Here is a 21,138-nt window from a genome sequence, read left to right on the forward strand (position 1 = left end):
TTGCTGGCTTCCTACGATTACGTGGTATCAACATTTCTGCATATGTTTTTTTTTAAAGCTTTCAGAACAGAATATCTCAATTATTGATGCGTGATGGCTTCTTAGGTATAGCCGAGCTCATATCTCAAGGAAATTTAACATTGGCTTTTTAGTCGACATGTAATCCTGTACATTCTCGTCCTACCAGCGCGGCACAATTGTTCCACAGAGATCAATGACGTTTCATATTATATTTTGTCATTCTTGGCTCGACTGCCACTTTGTTCCCATGTTGTCTCCCCGTGTGTCTGTTCTGTTTGACCAAGTGAAATTGAAGAGGAGGGTAATAGGAAACGAGCAAACAAAGGTAGCTTCTCCTAAGCCGGCTGACATGGAGACACAGATATCAAAGTTGAGGAGAGCCAACTCAATTTAATGGACTGTTAAGTAGAAGCAGGGGAGGATTTTTTCCCCTCCTTCTTTCCCTCTCTCACACTCTCTCACCTAGCTAGCTGAGCAGCACATATCTGTTCCAAATGGAGGGAGTGCCTGAGTCTCCAAATGGAGCGCGCTCCGTTTGATGACCCTATTTGTATTCTGCTGGTGCGCCGCTTCTGCTGACCTGGGAATGAGAGATACAGGCAGGCAGCAGCTTTATCTGGCCAACAGGCCACCCTTGGTTTCTGCCTTCAGTGCTCTCCTTGCCTGCCCGCTGACCGAATGTTGCGCAGTTAATGCGTCTTGCAAGACAAAAGATTTCAAACTCGGTGTCCCCCCCTCCCGTGGAGCCAAGTGTTATCGTGTTTATTGAAGGGTTTTGAAGCACATGTTACAGTACGAGTATGATGTTGGCCAGGTGATGGCCACATGCTTGTTAGTCATCTCACATATTTTACCCCGGAGAGCAAGTGAAGGTGAATCCTTTCTTCCTGCTTGTGCCCTTTGCATGATGAAATAGATGGTGTCCAGTGGTTTTAAAGCTATTACTACTAATTTACCTTGAATTACTCCAGAAAGGATTCATTGTGTTAATAACAGAATATCAAATAGACTGAGTTAAAAATGAGGTCGGTACCTGTGGGAAAGTGCTCATTGACCGGCCAGTTGTCCACCTGCAAGGTTGCATTGCCTCCGTTCCTGGTGAATCGGACCAAATGGTATTTGCCATCGTTTATCAGCGTGTTTACCTCCTTGACGCTGATGTCCACCGTTCCGATGTTGAACGTCACACCTATTTTGCCTTGTTCCTGAAACAGACACAAAGAGCACGAAAGAGTTGGTCTGACGCCATCAAACAAAGTGAGCGCTGCTTAATAAATGCAAGCGATACGAAATTGTGTGGCACCGCTGTCAGCGCGAGATGAATTTGAACCGCAGATTCCACCCACATGTATTGTTGTGCCGTAATGAATTAATTATACAATAAACTAACTGTAAAAAGTTCAATAAAGCTACTTGGATGAATGCCCCCGGCTGGTGCTAATGGTGAACTACTCAGAGAACCTGAGGACGCTAGCGCGCTACGCTTCATTATACCACTGTAATGTGATGAAAATAGGCTGCCAGCAGAGATTGTAATGATGAGTAATGCTCCCTGCAGCCTGTCACCACAAAACTGGCAGGACAGATGCTTTTTCTGCCGCGGTCCTTACAGAATGCATGAATACCATATGCTTTGTTTAGCTCTTAATGCTAAACCAGTTATACCATGTCCGTAAATCGTGATGCCCCCTCGTCATTTTCTGATTTCTCTCCCCTCGACCCCACTAATTTTCACGAGCTGCCAGAGTGTGTTTTATTGTGACTGCTTGTGTATTCATGGTCATGCAGGCGTTACAAGCAAAAGGTTTTAAAGCGGAGGCAGGGCTTGAGTGAGTGGCGATGGGGAAAGGCTGTGTTTTCTGTGTCATTTGTTTTAATCCCCCACAGGGAATCTCTCAGTGTAATTACCTTCTTTAGAAGCCCAGAGCAGTGGGACTATTTCTCATAACAAAACCAAAATTAGGAAAGCCTGAACACAGAGCAGACACATATTGCTAATTGATCAGCAGAGACACTGGCCCTGCATGGCTGACTGTGACAATACAGACCCTGATAATGTCAGGCTGAATTTGACAGTGCTCGTCAGTGTAAAGGCGCTGCAGGATTGCTACAAGTTAAATGACACAACACTTAAACCTGCTGACCTCTATTTCATTTTACAGGCTCTTCATACCTAAGAGGAGCACTTAATAAGGCCAAGCTATGCTTGATGCAGTTCCTCTTGCTGTAAGTGAGACTATATGGTGAGACTATACCACCCGATTACCAAAGGAAGCTTCACTGTACAGTAAAACAGGAAGCGTGTCACGTTTTTTCCTGGACACATTTTGCTATATTAAGTTAGTTTAACAACAAATCAAACAGCAGTGTGTCCTCATGCTGTTTGGTCAGATGTCACTGGAGCAGGTGCTTTAATGGCTGTGATTCCATTTCAGAGAACTACAAAGTCCACATTACCAGGTTGGAGGTTTGGTTGTTGGATAAGCTGCTGATTCATCTGCTGGGAGAATGTGGATCATGCACTGTCGAAATCTTTTTTCCCCCACTACTTGCTTTTTACTTTATATTTTACTTGCTGGTTAGATGCTTAAACTACAAACGCCCCACTCACACAGGCCTTGGGACCATCTGACAACCACTTTCAAGTGGCCGTTGTAGGTTGCAGGAAGCTACCATGAAATTGATTGCTAAAGACTGGACTTTAACAATCAATTTCATGAGTAAAGTCTAGAGACCAATCAGTGAACCTCTGTTGCTAGGGGGTTGCTAGGGAATTCTACAGCCAGTTGTCAGTGGTTGTTGGAGGTTGTGGGCAGTTGCTTGTAATTACTTTGGTCGTAAGTGAACTGCTGTGCAGTTTGCATGGAAGACGCCAACTCGGTAGCAAAGATGCACAAAATAATCACCAAGCAGTAATGAAATTGTGAAGAGTGTAACACAAACTAAAGATGACCGCAAAAACGTACAACCACAGGAGGTTTTCAGTGCAACGCACTGCGAGCAGCCTGACAACAGCCACGTGACTGAAAGCTGCCACGACTCACTAACTGTTCTCTTGGTCTTAATAAGGTCGGGGTGAAGATGATGGTTAAACTCCAGCCCTTCACAACAGTCATCCTGCTTGCTGAAAGATGCCCAGCTGAAACATTCATGTTATGACCTTTCCCTCTGGCAATGCCTTGTGTGTAAGTGCGATGGAGTTGGACGAAACAGTATTAGCTGACACCCAGGGCAAGAGAACAGGCTGAAAATACACATGACATCAATAGGAAATTTAAAAAAATACTTTTTAATTAAGTTTGTTTTTCATCTTCTTAATTCGAGCACCTTAAAAACCCTGGAAGAAAGCAGGCGCTTCTTTTGATTTCTGTTAATTAAGGTTCCATTTTTATTTCTTAACCGTTTTTAAGTGCACAGGGCAGGAGTTGTCATGATTCAAGGCGCGGAGCATCCTCCAGAGGAGCCTTTCAAAGTTTTAAAAAAGGTAGAAAGCCCAGAAAATAGGCAGCGAATGAACCCCTGCAGTGACTCTGCATACTGTAGTTTCCTCTTCAGCTCCTTTTAACTGCCAAAGTGGTCAAAAGACACTGAACAGTATTCACTGCCACGCTCACACTTACAGTTTAAACATCCTTTATCTATTCATAAAAAGAGATACAGAATTTCAATGTGCTTGAGACCGTAATGGAAGGAACGATGGAGCAGCTCGGCTAATAATGGAAAAACAATGTCACCAAAGACACAAGAAAGCCATCTCCTAAAAGCTGAGCCCGGGCGCAGAGTAGGCGAGCAGAATACCTCAACGCGCACTTAACTTCTCTGTCAGAGAGCTTGTAAATGGGCTCTTAATTTAAGCAGTTGTCATTAAAACTTAGTGCAACACTTCCAACAAAATTGTGTGTGTGGGCGCACGTGTACGTTTACGCACGCTGCTTATCTGACAGCAAATACACATAATCCGAGCACCGAGACGAGATAAGCACACGCGCCAGTATGCAGATGATTTAATGTGACAAGGTGATGCTCGGCGTGTCTGTTGTACCGTGAAAAATACTACTAAAGCATCGTGGCCTTCCTGACTAAAGACAAGACCTTTCCCTGGTATGAAAAAACAACATGTCTGACGGGCCGAGCGCATACAAAGCACAGACAGAAACATCAGCGCTAGTACATCCACTGTGACCTTCAGAGGCTCTGGCAGCCCTGGCTCTCCTGCGTAGTCGCATCAAAGCCACATCAGCGACCCACTAATACCTACAAACAAAGACAGATCGTCATCCCCCCGGCCCCTGTACAAACAAACAGCAAAACACAACAATTGTACACCTTTGTAACTGTTGCTGAGCGCCTCCGGGCAGTGCAAAGAAGGAACTGTGTGTATTAGCGCGTTGCAATGGCACACCTCCCCGTTTCTCTCTCTCTTCTCTATCTGCACTACTCACAGTGTCCGGCCTACCCTCCCGCCTCTGCCACCGCCGCCCACCCACCTGCCCGCCCACCCCCTGCGCTGCAGCAGTGTTTGATTGACAGATCCAATTACGTTTTTTATTGGCCTGTCGCTCGCGAGGCGGGAAGGCACTTCATTGTCTCCCGAGCAAAAGGAGAGGGAAAAAATGGCTATTGTTCTCTTAGTGGAAAAGATGATGGCCGGCTATTCTAGGTGTAAACAAATGATGCGCGGAAAATCACTTCCAAACCCGCGCGCGCGCTCAAATGAAAGCGGACGCCGCCGCATGTGCACACGGACTCGCGGACGATGAAGTGTAACCTCACAAAGAAAAGAATCTTTAGTGTCTTTAGTGTCGTGTTAGAGGAAAAATACAGTGTAACAACATTTAGTTGTAACAATCAAATTACAGCAGTATAGTTGTAATTTACTGGTATGATGCGCGTAAGCCCTTTTATAGACTAACAGACTCCCACACTCTTTATTTAATGTCAGCCACAAACACTGACTGCTCGCCGCTATAGGATCAAAAACACGATTATGTTTGCAGTATACGTGTGTGGGTCACTTAAGGCGTACAGTATGTGTGGGCATGTTGTGTTCACGCTCTGTGTAACTAAGAGTGATAAATGTAATTCCAGGCGAGCGAATGCACCCCTCCCTCCGACTCATCCCTCCGCTGCGAGCTAGCCTGAGCTCGGCACGAGGATCTCCGGCGTTCCCACGTGTCCCGGCACACACTGACATCAGTAATCAGGCTCGCTGCAATCCAATTCAGGGCCGATCAATGCCTCCAACACATGGAGCGCCCGGGGCAGAGTGAAGGAGAGAGAATCACTCAAGGCAGCGGTGGGCGAGCCTGCAGACAGCCCTCATCAGACAGCTGCTGTACAGGAGGACGAGCCGCTCACAATAGACGCCATCGCCCGCTCGCTGAATGGTCATTCTGTTAAGCCACAAGCCTGAGACAGATGAATACATCTGACAGCCATTTTATGCAGGTGATATGGGCAGAATAAGCAATAAGCTTAGCTGTGCTGGGGAGGAAAAGAAAGATGGAGAAAGAAATGCATAAAAATAAGTAGTTATGACCCAGATATCTTCAATAAGAAGATGTGCACTGAACGCACTCTGAGGTCAGACATTGTTATTAAAAGTGGGGACCTGTCTCGCTACAAAAAGATAAGATAATCTTTATTAGTCCCACAATTTGTTTTGTTACAGCAGAAAGTGGACAGTGCAAAGTTACAGAAGCAAAAATTAAGAAAAAACACTGGAATAGGATGATAAGAATAAGAATAGAACAAAATACAATGTTATCAGAAAAAGAGAATTGTAATAAAAAGTATCGCATTACAATCAAACCCTGATTGTAATCTAGTACGGGTACAGAGCAGTTGTAGCGGGATGACTCCAGCAGATCTATATAAAGGCTCATTTGGGAGGGAGGAATATCTGATACCAGGAATGTGAACATGTCCCAGGGTGGGAGTTTGGGTTACATATCCCTCTTTTCATCTGACATCAGCGCTCAAGTTAGCTTTCGCGGTCAGAGGCCAACAAAACTGGATCATGGACGCAGTGGAAGCAGAATCAATAGAGTGGAGAAGCTAGCACATGCAGGATTGATGCGCCTGGCCTTCCCACTGCCAAAGCCATTTATCGTCAGTAATTGACAGAGATAACTCATAGACGGCGCGGTGATTTGTAGCTGTCTATTCTTGTGCACATCAAGCTCTAGAGTCAGAAATTTGCTAAAGGGTAGGATGTTAGAGGCAGTAAAAGAGAGGTTTGTGTGTGCGAGTGTGCGCTGGCCTTTGCAGCTAGTCGTTTCTTCATGTACAGAACGCGCTGACAACTGGACAAGCTTGGCATATTTTTCTGTGGTCTTGCAAGCGCTGTTGGCGAAATTGAAAGCCCTAATTACATAAAGAATGTCTCTATTTCTACAATAGATTAAATTGATTAGGTCTACAAAGCAAATCACACCTAGTTATGAAAAATAATTTAGAAACCCTGGCACAGCCACACTTTCTATTACAAAAAAAGCCAGAAAATGGTTGCTCTACCTATTACAAACATTCAAGAAAACATATCTTCAGTAGCATACATCTGTGAAAATTATATTAATCTGAAGCATGTTTCTATTAGGGCTGCCACAAACCATTATTTTGATAGTCGACTAGTCACCGATTATTTTTGCGATTAGTCCACTAATCAGATCATCATCCATTGGACGTAAAAGTACAGCTTATTGCACCAGCAGCATCTGCTCTTATATAACTATCATTAGCTTACAGCTTTAAGTGTTTAAGGTATGTGCTAACTAAAAATAAAGACAAGATGATAGTTTATTAAATTTTAATGAAATTTGCAGATTGTTTCGGTGAAGTTTAATAAACTCCTTGCTATCTAAAATATAACAGGACACCGGAGTAAATTCTCCAGCATCTCACACTTCTGATAATCAGCTGTCTGCTTGACGTTTATTCAGCTGTGTAAAAACTATAACTTTAATCTCAGCCAAACCGATTTACTCAGGAACAAATAAAAACTAAAAAAAGCCAAACAATAACATTTTTAAGTTATCTAAGTGACTCATATATCATGTTTAACCTGAGTAGCGAAAGACGGCGGTGGGTTTGAAAACGATTTGCCGGGAGTCCGGTGTTCTCACGGCGCTAGTGACCTAGCCCCCGGCTAGCTATCGAGCTAGTGGGTAACAGACGTCTCCGAAAACGTCGGAGCGCTTTTGAAAATATGCGGTGTCCTGATAAACTGAGCAGATATTTGAGGTTTACACAGCTACATTCTCGCCTGAAAATATGTTAAACGTTTATTTTGTGACCCAGAAAGAATAATAAGAGTAATATTAAAACTAACTAGCTGCCGCCATTGTTGGAAACTGAGCTGGGCTGCGCTATGAATTCTGGGACACAGCTCTTCTTCTTCTTCGGGGTTTAACGGCAGCTGGCATCCTTGTACATGCAGTGCTGCCATCTTCTGTTTCAGTCCGTTATTACACTCTTAAATCCTGCTACTTATTCCTGCGTCTTTTGCGATCTTACAAAGCTTCAAACGACGCGTCGACTATTAAATCAGTCGTCGACGATTTTGATAGTCGACTAATCGTGGCAGCCCTATTTCTATGCAGAATAAGTGTCTGTCTAGAAAATAGCAAAAGCAGCATGATGGAGCTGCTAAAATGGTTTCCCATGTATCCAAAGCATAATGTATCATATCCCTATGTGCCAGAGAGCTTCACTGAGCTTCACTGTTCCAAATTCAATAACACACTCAGCTTACTGTTGGCATCAACATCAGAACAATAAATGCACTGAAAAGCACATGCTCTCATACACTGATCAGGCAGAACATCAGAACCACCTGCCTTGAGTTGGTTCCTCTTTTGCTTACAAAGCAGCCCTGACCCACTGAGGCATGGTCTCCACCAGACCCCTGAAGGTGTGCTGTGGTACCTGGTAGTGATACCACAGATTTCCTTTCTGATCCGATACCAAGTAAAATTCAGGGTGGTATCGACGATACTGATCCGATACCGATACTTTGTACAAAAACGTTTTATATTATAGCTTCATAATGATTACAGGACATCAGACTGCTTGTTCTTATTGCTTAATAATGCAGAATTATCATACAAGAGTAAAGCTTGTGTGAATTGCACAGACGAACAAGTCCGATGGTTAAAAGACCCATCAGGCAACTGGGCAAACAAACCGAAACATTTTGCCCTGTCTGGTCACAATTTGACCAAAATGTTAACTTTTAAAGGATTTACTTAAACAGATGTAAGTACTGGGCAGCTATTTGTTTTGCCTGATTCTCTGTAAGGGGCACAGAGCTTTGAATAAGAAAGAAAGCTCTGTTTTTACACAGGACATGCGGCTCCTCGTGGCGGCGCCGCAGAATAGGATCTAATTTGGGATAGATCTATTCTACCGTGGAGCCGAATAAAACACCGCAGACACGGTTTTACTTTCTCATATTAAAAGCTGCAGCGTCCAGGCTTCCTAGCTTTGTACAGTGACAATCTTAATGCACTATTCAAATAAACATTCCTCTGAAAACTGTGAAATTTCATAAATGATTAATTGGCTCAAATGTTCATTCAGATGTTCATAATTGGCTGCAGAGCTGTTGTGCGAGGCCGCGGGGGAGGATACCACGTGCAGAGGCCTGGGTGCCTCTGAAATATTGATCAGGCCTAAAAGAACCCTGAGGTCTAACACGGGCTGTATCTCACACCTGAGAGAGCCAGAAACTGCTTCATCGGATGGACAGGAACAAAATGGCTTCCACCTTGCGCTACTTAGAGCTACTGTAATTGCCGGGATTATACCATAGCGTCCATTAGCCAGCTGGTTAATGCCCAGGAGTGCCAGCTAGTGTTAGCCCAGACTGAGGAGGAAGAGACATTGCATTTTTAATATAAACACAAGCAGCAGCGTTACTGTGGAAGGTAATGGCTTTGACTTCAGCGCTCAGGCTCAATGTCAAACTCTCTTCCGCGCTCTTTGATCCTCTGCTGCAGAATATGAATCGCGCAGGGTCAGCCTTATCAATTATTTACACCCACTCTTTCTCTATTTCCTGTTTGTCCGCTCTTGTGGCTGTAACTTGCCTTGACACTAATGGCGGACGGCCTGGTGAAAACATTTATCAGTGTTACCGCAGAGTCCTCTCGAGTTCTATACTATCACTTTCAGCCTTTTGGAACTTAGAGTACTGACGGTGCACTGATCCTAATCGTCACCGGCGTGCTCTGCTGCCTGCGACAGTGCTGCATTGTCTCAGTAAAGTGGCTGCACCTCAAAGAACCTTTGGCTTCTGCATCTTTGCGCTACCAGTGAATATGTTGCTCGTTATCTGCATAAAACGCTTCTGTTTAATATCGTTTCAGGTCTTTTTTTACATTTAGCAACTCCAATCAGGCTGATCGGTTCTGCTCTTTGACCTTTGTCCTGGACCTTGTGGTTCCTCCAGAATAAACTTTTTTTTCTTGTGGTTTTTACCCTAAAAGAATTAAATCATGCATATCAGAGGAAAAGCCTTGAGCAGCCCTCATTTCTTTATATTTTGCTACGAATAATCGGTGTTTGGTATGGCCGCCTTTATTCTTCAATACAACCTGAACTCTCTTAGTCAAGCTTTCATGTAATTTCCTTAATTAGTCTTTAGGAAAAGTTCTCCAGGCTCCTTGAAGGACATTCAAAGCTCTTCTTTCAGTCTTGGCTGCCTTTTGTTGCTTTCTCAGTTAACATGATGCTGCGCTGCTTCAATAATGCTGCAGTCCGGGTTCTGGGGAGGCCAATCCATGACTCTCCATGTTTTTACTACACTGTCAGTGTGTTTGGGATCATTGTCATGCTAAAAAATGAAGTTTCTCCCAGTCAGACATGAGCTAAAAATGTCGACTTGGATTCATCACAACAATAAGAAGCCACTGATTTTCAGTTCTTGTCTAATTTGGCACACCTCAACATTTTCTCCTCTTTTTCTCAGTCATCCTCCCACTGAGACCATTTCTGATGATGGTTCTGCAGACAGTAGAAACTAAAGAGTCAGGTGCATCTCTCAGCTCCTGCATCAGGTCTTTGCTGGACTTTATTTCTTAAGGAAATGACTTTCAGATGCTTTTTATCTGCTTCACATACTTTTTAGGCCTAACGCTTTTTATTTTGTCCTCCACTCGTTTCCTCTAAATATTCAAGGACACACTGCACATCATGCTGAGATATGCCACATTTTCAGCTAATATTTTTTGGGGAATCACCTCATTGGTAAAAAAAAAATAAAATCATTTCATGTCTTTCAAATTTGCCTGTTTTATCTTTTGGCATTTGTCATAGATTTATAAAGAAAAAGATGGAAATTGAAAATCGATTCTTTGCCAAGTTGTCTATTATATGTAGACACAACTGTGGTTCATCACTTGGGTTAGGCTTCTTTTTTAACGTTAGGTCAGCGTTAAGTGCCAAACATACAAACAAACCTCTGAAATTGTGCTGGTACGAGGTTGTATGTAAAAGTAGCCGAAAGACCTAAATATATAGAAACGAGAGGTGTTTCAAGACTTTTGCACAGTACTGTACTACACTACAGGATTACCTGTAGTATATGCTGCAAACCTCCATCTATGGAGAGCAAAGCTGAGAAAGAGTGTTGTTCTGTTTATAGTCAGAGTAACACACACACACGTTATTATAATGCAGACTGCATAATTAAAAGCGTGCTAAACCACAGAAACATAGTAAAACTTCTGCCATTAATTTTCATCTGCCTGACCTGCTGCTGCACTACTTCATTCGGACCATTACGATGCAGCGCGTGCTGGACTTCAACAACATGTAATCAGGCCGTAAGCAAAAGCAATGGGCCTTGGTGCCCTACACAAACACACGCAAACACAGAGTCTCAACACTACCACGGTTGTGTTCATATACTTCCTGGACTGCTTTACAGCAGCTGTTAGGAAGTCGCCGGACATAAATCGGGAGCTTACTTGTGGATTTACTCAGTTTGGGTTCAAAGTTACCTGATCAAGTGTCCGTAACAGAAAAAGCAGGTTTCATATGACCTCACACTGCACATGTGGGGCCACGTGGTCCCTGTACACCACGGGCTTATTTAAAAGAAGGAGAAAAAAGTCAATGAATGGGATTTGTGCTAGATGGAATAATATGCTGTGAAAGTCCATTAGGGACTAGGCTAATGAAATTGAAACAGCTTGGTGATCAAATTAGAATCTGTTCGGCAGATATTTAATTTAATGTGCTGCTGAATTTGAGCACTTTCAATTTGGTAGCCCCAGAGTGAAAGTAGCATACAATAAATCAAGCGGTCACACAATTTACCCTACATTCTTTCCTCCCCTCATTTTTCCAAAATGAACGACTTTCTAATGTATTCACAAAATGCCTACCCGCTCCATTTTCTCAGACAGAAACAGGCTGAGCGTTTAAGTCGAAACAAAAACGAAACGAGATAAAAGACATACCAGACTAAAACGAGGGGAAAAAAATCACAGGCAAACTTTATCTTTGACCTTTGTGTTTTCCCCACAGAGAATACCTTGAGTCACAATCGCATGCATCGCTGCAGCTGCTTGGTAAAGAGTCACGGGCTGAAATTATTTGAATAGACACACAAAAGATTTCAGCTTGTTTGAAGAGCTGCTCTCCGTATTTTGCACGCTCTCCTTCCCATGTCTCGGGTAATATGCAAAAACAAAACCACAACTGTGACAAAGAAAAAGTGTGTGTGTGTGTTTTGGGGGGGGGGGGGCAGAAGCTATTTTAGATAGCTGCAGTCCCAATTAACAAGAAGGACGCTGATTATTGGAGCAAGACAGACAAATGCGAGACTGAGGGGGAGGCTTATTATTACACAGACGCTCATATATCGTATATAACAGGACGGAGACGCTTGCTCTCTGTCCCATGTTGTGGTAGCATGTCTCTGACTGCTGAGCAAAGCCTGGACTGCAGTTCATTGAGTGTGTGTGAGTGTGTGTGAGTGTGTGTGTTGGGGGACGACAAAGAGACGGGGATAGAGAGAGGCACAGCTTCTCATCCATCTGTTTATACAAACATACTATTCTGGGCACGCACTTCCAGGCACAAACAGACAGACTGATGAATGTAAACACAAGAGTGTGCACGTGAACTCACACGCTCTTGTATGCCTGCACACACACACACACACACACACACACACACACACACACACACACACACACACACATGGTTGTTTTTTAAAATTTTGTCACAGCCCTTGTTTGCCCAATGTTGTCTTTGCGAGATGCATTAAAATTAGAAGTGCTAACGCCCCCGTGCGCTGGAACAGGTGTTAAAAATGCTAATGCTAATGGCTGGCATCTACAGTAGACGGTGTTCTGATCCCTCGCTGGCGGCGTCTGGGCTAGATTGTGAAGGCTGAAGTGAAGGAAAACAAAGGAGGGGTGTTTGTTCCTAAATTACAGGAGATGATGACACAGAAAAAAATAAGAAATTGCCTCCTCTGATCTCTGCAGGTTGGGTTGGTGGGCAGGGAGGGGGGGACAGATACCAACACTGGCGCTAGCTGGGTTGCCCTGAACGTGCGACTACCAGAGGGGTGGGTGGTCTGTTGCCAAGGGTAACCTGCCTGGGATCAAGACTCTATCTTCCACCTCGCCTGCTGAGGTGTCAGGGATGAAGGCAGAGGGGGGAACGAAAAAAACAGAAAGAGGGGAGAAAAGACGCGCAGCATGAAAGTGAATGTCTAGAAAAAGCACACAAGAAGAGAGGCTATGAGGTGAGGTGGAGAAAAATGATTAACTGAGAATAGAGCGCATTAGGCATCCCGGTCCAACCACACTCGTTTTTTTCTTCTTTCAATTTCTCTGTTTTTGAGAGTCTGCTGAAGAGGAGACTCATTTGGTTTTGATTTGAGATTCATTTAGCTTCAAATCCACCAAGTCTCTCTGTGATAATATCAATTCGTGGGTCGCTCCCTCCCACTAAGCGCATAAGACACCGATTGCCGCTGTTTAAATTCACACCATTTGCAGCGTAATTGCTTCAACTTGGAGAGATTATGATTTAGTACGAAGATAAAGTATATCTCCAGTTGGTATAAACACTGTTATAATGGAGATAAATTAGCGGAGCTTGTGAAATCTGTGCAAAAACAATGCTTCTGCAATAGCTGCTGTTTGCCATCTAACAGTGTTACTCTTTGGCTGATTGGGTGTTGCTGGATTGCGTATAAATAAGGTGCAGCTTATTATTTATTATTTATTTTGCACGCCATTCCTAGCCTTAAAGTCAAAGGGTTAGGATTTAGGTTAAGGTCAGAGTCAGGGTGCTTTTCACAGAGTCAATCGGTGTGTAATTTGTACAGCATTTTATGATCTGCTATTGTAGGGCACCTCATCCTACAGCCCTTTGATCTAATCTAAAAAGGATTGTGATTTCAAATGTGTTGCTGAGGCAACTTTATTGTTTTATCTTGATGACAGGATGTGCCACAGTCTGTATGTGTAGTAACTAGATCATGTTAATTTTGTGCCATTTTGGACATATGCTAATTATGGTGACTACGCAGGATCAAGTGATTACAACCCCAGGCACACAGGCCTAGAGACTAGCAACCACTGGTCATGAGGGAAAATTGAGTATTTCTTGATTGGTTGGGTGTTGTTGCTGGTGGTTTATGACAACTCCGTTGAAAAAGCCCCAGGTGTATAGGCCTATAGACACTGACCCACTTGGAAACCACCTGTCGCTAAGGAAAAACGTGCATTTCCCAACTGGAAGCCTTGTGATTGCTTAGGTTATTGGATTTAATGTTGCAGTCATAGTTTGAATAGACGTGATAGACTCGTCTATAAACACTGTCCAACGACTCTCAGAGCTGTAGTAAAACTATGAGAAGTGAGACACAAACCAGACGGTTCACCTTCAAAGTAAAAGTTGCACCTCTTTGAACTTGTTGGCTACTTTGAAGGTGAACTGTAACTTTCCTTTTTGCTACCACTCGGCTAGTAGCTATCTACTATTTGCAGAGAAACGTGAAAAAAAAATAGAGTTTGGATTGACAATCTGCTAGCAACCAAAGCCATCACTAGGAGGTTTTGGTGTAGCGTCTTCTTTGCAACTGCATTTACCAGCAACAGCCAGCAAAATCACTGCTAACCACTCAGGCAATACACAGTTGTTGAATAGATACAACATCATGAAAAACAAAGAAAACAAATACTTTGCTTTAGTGCCTTCTTTTCTCTCATGTGACCACAATTGTAAAAAATGAACATGATGTTGTTTGAAGACTGAGATCATAAACTCGTCAGGAATCATGTATAACGTCATAAATCGAGTGAAAAGCGGTGTCATTTTCTCACAAACTTCTGGTTTGTTTTGAGTCTGGAGCCCCCTGCTGGTGACTGTAAAGAATGCAGGTTCACGCAACTTCAAACCATCTTTTACATACAGTCTGTGGTTTCGCGTGTTTTTGAGCCCTGCATGTTATTATGTCTTCACGAATGCCTCTGAGGCAGTTCCAAGATCACATTCACTGAGAATTAATACGTGAAGAAGTTTACAGTGAAGCATGATAGCATGCAGTATTTCTATCTTTTTACTTGGCATTAAAAGTGCACTTAATGATATGACCTCTCCTCTAAGTCTTGCATGAACCTGGCTCTTGGTAGGTATACACTGTGTAGCATATATAAATTAAGAGATTAATAGGATGTGATGTTTTTCAAGCGAAGCACCAAAGCAGCGATGCATGAACGAGTTATCAAACAAATTTATAAACTAGGAAATGAAACCTGCACCGAGCTCACTGCAGACATAAAATATGGGTAAACAGAGGGGTACGGGTTGTTGCAGATAGTCCGAACTCAAAGGTGGTTCTGCTAAAGCGCTGATGACAACCAGTCAAAGGCCTCTTGCTGTACACGCCACACAGCAGCCTCTGACAGATCTAATCTAATGTATGGCTGTATAGTTGAACGGGCACGCAGCAGCAGAGTCTAAACTCTCCTGTGGTGATGGTTCAGAAGCCACACTGGGCAACATATGCCATCTCTGTGTGCATGGCTGTCATATCAGCTTGATATTGGTCTACAGTCCAAATTTCACTTAGCATTTATTCATCTCTAATTCATGACCACATCCGGTGCATTAGAGCTGTGTTAAATCAAGCAGAACTGCACCAAACTTCTTGGACTGCATAAAGAGATGATGAGCACTGACGATTGATTAAAGATGTGCTTTCTGAAGCAATTGTCTCACCAATTGTTCGACTTTTTTTCCCTGTGTTATGGGGAGGACTTGCATTTAACTTATCAGCTGCGGATGAATGCAAGATTGGAAAAATTGGATTGTTTTCTGTGAAATTTAGGGCTGGGTCACACCAGAGCTTTGGAGAGATGAGTCAAACAATGAGACCCCCTGCTGGAAAACAGCATGCGGTATCTCAGCAGCTGTCGAAACGTGTCGGTGGCATTTAGAGTTACTTTTGAGACTGTGAGGCGATATAAACAGAGGGCAAAGAGGGCAGGTAAGACATAAAAGTGACCAATCAAGAAAAGGTAAGCAGTCGCGTTGAGGAGCACGGGACGTGGCGCTAGAGAAGAGGGAGCGCTGAAATGGAGACGTGAATAGCCAGCACCTAAAATGGCTGAATAAACAGGAGGAAATCTAGGTCGGTCTGTCTCTCCCACTTCAAGGAACGTTGAGGCAAGTGCCCTACTTCTTGAATGCTTTGGACACTTTCAGGCCAAGCTGTCGTCAAAGCCCTCTCCCCCGTTCTGAGAAAGATCACCAAGTATGACTTATTAACTGCAAAATAATGCTACATTTGCATTCACGTCTGCTTACATCCTCCCTCTGTATTTGTCCTTCCTTGTCAATTATTCTCCATAATTATTTTTTCCTCACTATTTCAAAAAGGCATTATTTTTCATGAAATTAATTGGCCCAAAAGCAATAAAGCACCAATCATTTTTTAAAGGCAATTTTCTTTCCCATAATATGAAACTGCTAAAAGATAAGTGCATATCAAAGGCTCAGCAGATAGCGTTTATTGCGGCTCTCCTCTCTCACAATTAACAGGGCTGCCTGCAGAGAGCAGCCATGAAATCTAGGTGATTGGAATACGAGGAGATGCCAATATAATTCAGAGAAACACCATTAGAGGTAATCAGGGGATCCAAATGATTGATTATGCAGGTGACTTCTTCCATGTTGGGAGCCTTGCACGCGTGCTGTAAGAACGTCAAAGTGCACAACCACAGAAGCTGTTCTTTATCCTTTTTCTGGGATTCTTATTTTAGGAGATTGGAAGACTGTATCCGCAGAGGGCATTCCAACAGACGTAAATGATGTGAGGCTTTATCCACACTGTAGCAACATGAAAAGGTCAGAGAGAGACAAACACTTGTAGCTAGATATGTTGGCACACATATACATCTTTGTCTTTTTCTGTTTGGAGATAACTACATACAGGTTTGCACAGAGGGCAGAAAATAGTGAGCCGGGGAAAAGTGACAAATATATTGTCTATCTTGCAAGACAGCGGGAGGTCGTTTTCAAATGTCACAGCGGCTCTCAGGGTCTGTCCCAGGTCGGCCTGTGCTGGTGCTCTCAAAGACGACTGCAGGAGAATCATCACCCGGTCACGCGAACAAAAAAAGAAAAAGTCGCACACGCGCTCACTAAAACCCTCGAGCATCTGCCAGCGTGACTGTTCAGAAGTTTCCAGGAACGCTGACTTAATACTGAAGATGTCCTGAGCGAAAGCAACTGCTGAGGTGGCAAAAACTGCAGTTCTGCAAACGGCCACTTGAAGCTGACTTCAAAACAGAGCGACTCTAATTTTGCATCGACTCGAATGTTAACAGGGAAGAAAACTTAAAGTCTTCGAGGCATGCGGCCATTACCTCTCATAATTCAAATCATGGGATTGGACCTTTTCACTATGTTTATAGTGTTGGTGATTTCTGAGGCAGTTATGATAAAGTGACAAATAACCAGGTGTCCTTTGGTTAATTGTACAAATTGTGCTGAGCCTTAGTGAACCTTGTGGACCAGAAGCAGAGAATGTTCACTTTTAACCTCCTAAGACATGAACTCTTTCGTGGCATTTTTAATTTCTCTTTGATATCTGGGCTGATCGGGACCTGATCAATGTAAAAACAAAGAATTATCTTTTTACTTGATTTTACTCTACAAGGGCATTCGACAGAACAGTGGCAGTATAACGTCCTCGTAAGTGGATATCAGGCCCGTGTAGAGTAAAATTTAGGATTTTTGGTCTTGGCAACCTAAAATGTGATGTCCACATATGTGGACGTGAAGTCCTAGGACAGGGGTGTCGAACTCCAGGCCTCGAGGGCCGGTGTCCTGCAGGTTTTAGATCTCACCCTGGGTCAACACACCTGAACACATCTAAAACCTGCAGGACACCGGCCCTCGAGGCCTGGAGTTCGACACCCCTGTCCTAGGAGGTTAAAGTAAAATCCATCTCTTACTGTAGCTGCAAGCAGGGATTTCAAAAGCATCAACTTTGACTGTGAATGTTCTTCATCTTTGGTTTGTGTCACACCTTTTACACTTTGACTACAACTTGGCAAGTTGAGTTTTACCATTTACTATCAGCTTTTACACAAACTATAGGTCACTGTGAAAAGCTAGTAACCAAAGCAACAGCAAGAAGGTATTACAGTAGATGATCACCAGCAGGTCGAACAAGCTTGCGAGCACTAGGTGATAAAGTAGACCCACCGCAACTTGAACACTACTCTGGTTTATTCTGGCCCCAAATTCATATGTGGAAACGCAAGGTCAGAAACTTTTTCTTATGGTGTAATTTATCTTCAAACGTCCGTGTTCTTTGAAAGCTCGAAATAATGAGATGTGTGGTACATTTTGTACAACTGCAGAGACAGCAAGCCAACAAAATCTGAATCGGATTAGTGCAATTTCAGTCCAAATCCAAAAAGAACTGGTGACAAATGGTTCACGTGTCTAGTCGAGCTTTTACTTTAACATCTTAACAATCTGCAGCGGAGTGAAAGGAGGAGACTGAGCAAAGAAAACAAAACTACCTGCTGCTACTCCCTTCCCCATTTGTGTTCAGCACACCAGAGCAAACACGGCTCTACTCACTCTTTCCCTTTTACCTCCCTGCCACATCGCCCTACTAACAAAACCACCCAGCCTCCACCTTCTTCTGCCTCTCCCACCAGTGCTGAATGAAAACCAGGTGCTGCCTCCTTCCCTCTGTTAGATGCTGTGAAGATTCTGGAGCCTAGACTGTCCCAGTGGGTGTCTGTCATTTTGGGCTCGCTGTCGGGTAAGTTTATCTGTCATAGGTGTCCTTACACTGTCGCTCCTGGAGGGAGATTAGACACACTGCACCGACTCGCTCTTCCTCTATCTACGCGTGTGTTCCCTCTCTTTCTCTCTCTGTCCATGTCTCCAGCCCTTCCCTCTTCCTCTCTCTCCCCGTCAACATTTCCTCTCCTTCACCATCTCTGTCCTCTATCTCATTCTGCCAACCTTTCCCTCCTGCTATTTGTCAGTGCGCGCGCTCCACTGAGCCAGGACTGTGAACAGGTTACAGTAGTCAAGAGGGGAGGCCCACCAGAATCAGCCATGCGAGGCACAGATGGGCCTTCCTGTCCGTTCGGTGAGACTGTTGACACAGGTTATAGCATAAAAATGCACATGATGTGTTTCACGCCTTCCTTCGAGCTTTTTCTGACAGCTAAATAATGGCCGATAATGCTCGCTGCAATGCCAAAAATAAAAATGCACCAGTCACTGTTAAAACCCTTTGTTTTTCCTCCTGCAGCTGACAATGAAATGCAAGGCAAGTTGTTTTTAACTTAGGCCTATTGTAGTCCTCCACAATAACGTGGCTAACATGCAGCCGTTCAGGAAATAAAACTTCAAAAACTTGCACTGCAGGCGACGAGACAATATTTGCACAAATGGCAAAACCCAACAGAATCCACGCGAGCAGCTAAGCAGTCTGTAGGCACTAGAAGTTAAAGTAAACTGAAGCCAAAACAGGGTTTAATCTCCTCCCTGCCAGCACTGCACAAGACATTTTTCATAGTGAATTTTATAATTAGAGTGTTATCCAACTTGTGCCATCCCCCAAGTGGCAGCATTGCTACACAAGAGGAGAAGCCCCTCGGAGGCTTTTCTGTGCATAAGGCATATGTAATGAGTCACGAGGTCCCTCTTCAGTCCAAATGACATTAATTGCCGTCCAGGCAGAAGCCTGCTGGGAAACAGCCAACACACGTGCAGGTTAGGGCAACTCAACAACAGCCACATACGGATTTTTTTTGGTCCTAAATTGTGTGCAATTACATCATGTGTGTGACAAGCACATCCCTTTATCAAAGACAATGTGTCTTATCACGGGGAGAGGAGAATATGATGAATAAAGCAGTTCTGTGTGAAGCGAATGAGCTGGTTAAACCATCAAAGTCGGGGCAAGCATGTCTTCCCTTTCTCTTCTTTGGCCTGCCTGCCATGTTCTCACAAGATGTGAATGAATTAAAGATAATGTGGGAAGAATGAATTAAGCATGTGCTCTTCAGCCTTCAAACCAACTCAATCAAAGGGATCTTGTGAAACTCAGAGCAGGAGGAGCAGAGGGGGTCAAGAAAGCTGCGCCTCACATCGGCCATCTTTGTGCTGACTCATACTGTCACGACCACAGCCTTAGATCTCGCACCGGGCATGACTGCAGGGTGCGCGGACACTAATTTCACAATTTTGTTTCTTTAAATCCTGCTTGGTGAGCTTTGTGCATATTTTTTACTTTACATGTGATCACCGCAATCTAACTTTAAAATCTTCTTTATGTATTTCTAGTGTGCATGGTTAGCGTTCGACTTCCATAAACCAGTCAAACGCAGCAATAGGCTGAGACATCTTGACTTTTAAGCCACGGTAGATGCAGGTGAAGCACAAAAAACACTGAATCCTGATGTAACTAATAGCATCTTTTCATTGTGCGCTGCTGCTTTGCAAATGGCCACTTCACTGCAACAGCCCCTCAGGATGAATCACGCTCTCATTAAATGCACTCACAAAATATCCAGTTGTACTTTCAGTTCCTCTTAAAAAGATCTCCAAGGATGTTTCTAGAGAAGAAACTTTGGTAATATGAGAGGGTGTTCTGATACTGTGCACGCCACACACAAGTGCACTCGGTCCTTTTTTGTTTTTAATGAAATGAAATAAATAAATGGAGAAAACTTGTCTGGCTGTGTGCAAACAGCTCAAAGCGATAACCACCTGATTCATTTGTTTTCATAAAGACTAGTTTATCTGCCAAGCATCGCAATGGCCAAAATATACTTTTTGTGTTATTTGTCAGTAAATAAGGCCAATGACATGCCGGTGGGTCATGTTTATCTATTGTGTCCCATCAGTTTTGAATCGGCTTTGAATAATTGAATGTGCGTTCACAGATAAAGAGCTGGAGGACTTACTGTTCTTTTGTTTCATCAGTGCAAACACCTGTTTAAAAAATTTCACAGTTAATGCGTTCCTGATAAATATGGAACATTTGCAAATTTATAACAGATAATATCTTGATATGATGCTCATAAACAGTTGGCAGTTTTAATTAAACAATAAATCTGCAACATAACAGCACATAAGTAAAGAAAAAGTAACTTTATTCTCTGCTTTTCTGAGTTTGTCTGATAGCAGAAACTGCAGAAAACCAAAGACCTACATTTCAGATAGACCTCAGCATGTTAGTGTTACAGTTCATTACAGTAGAAATCCGCTTCTTTCTAAAGCCAACATGACAACACAGCTTAGGTTTGTAAAGCTACATCTGAACAAGCCGCAAACCTTTTGGACCAGTGTTCTCATCAAGCATGGTGGTGGAGGGATAATGAGTTGGGCTTATTTTGCAGCAACAGGATCTGCACACTTTGCAGTCATCAAGTCTACCATGAATCAAATATGAAGACATCCGTCAATCAGCTAAAGTTTGGCTGAAACTGGGTCATGCAGAAGGACGATGATCCCAATTTACAACAGAATGGCTGAAAAAGAAAAGAATCGAGGTGATGCACCGGCCCAGTCAAAGTCCAGACCTCAGCCGTGCTGGTCAAAGCTGTG

General features: G+C 43.4%; 1 protein-coding gene across 15 annotated transcripts in view; it reads right to left on the reverse strand.

Annotated features, from left to right (window-relative positions):
* Nucleotides 1-21,138, reverse strand: part of LOC102308027 (neurexin-3b) — a 317,322-nt gene that overhangs the window by 46,870 nt on the left and 249,314 nt on the right. For all 15 annotated transcript variants that reach the window (XR_006054139.1, XR_006054138.1, XR_006054137.1 and 12 more), the window contains one exon: nucleotides 1,055-1,226. Coding sequence is in view for 12 of the 15 variants with exons in the window: in XM_042218692.1 (XP_042074626.1) it covers nucleotides 1,055-1,226 (172 nt within the window). In the remaining 3 variants the exon portion in view is untranslated. The remainder of the gene's footprint in view (nucleotides 1-1,054; nucleotides 1,227-21,138) is intronic.

This window comes from Haplochromis burtoni, unplaced genomic scaffold (genome assembly GCF_018398535.1).
Source record: "Haplochromis burtoni strain Fernald_Lab_line unplaced genomic scaffold, NCSU_Asbu1 Contig_22, whole genome shotgun sequence".
Taxonomy (NCBI): Eukaryota; Metazoa; Chordata; class Actinopteri; order Cichliformes; family Cichlidae; genus Haplochromis; species Haplochromis burtoni.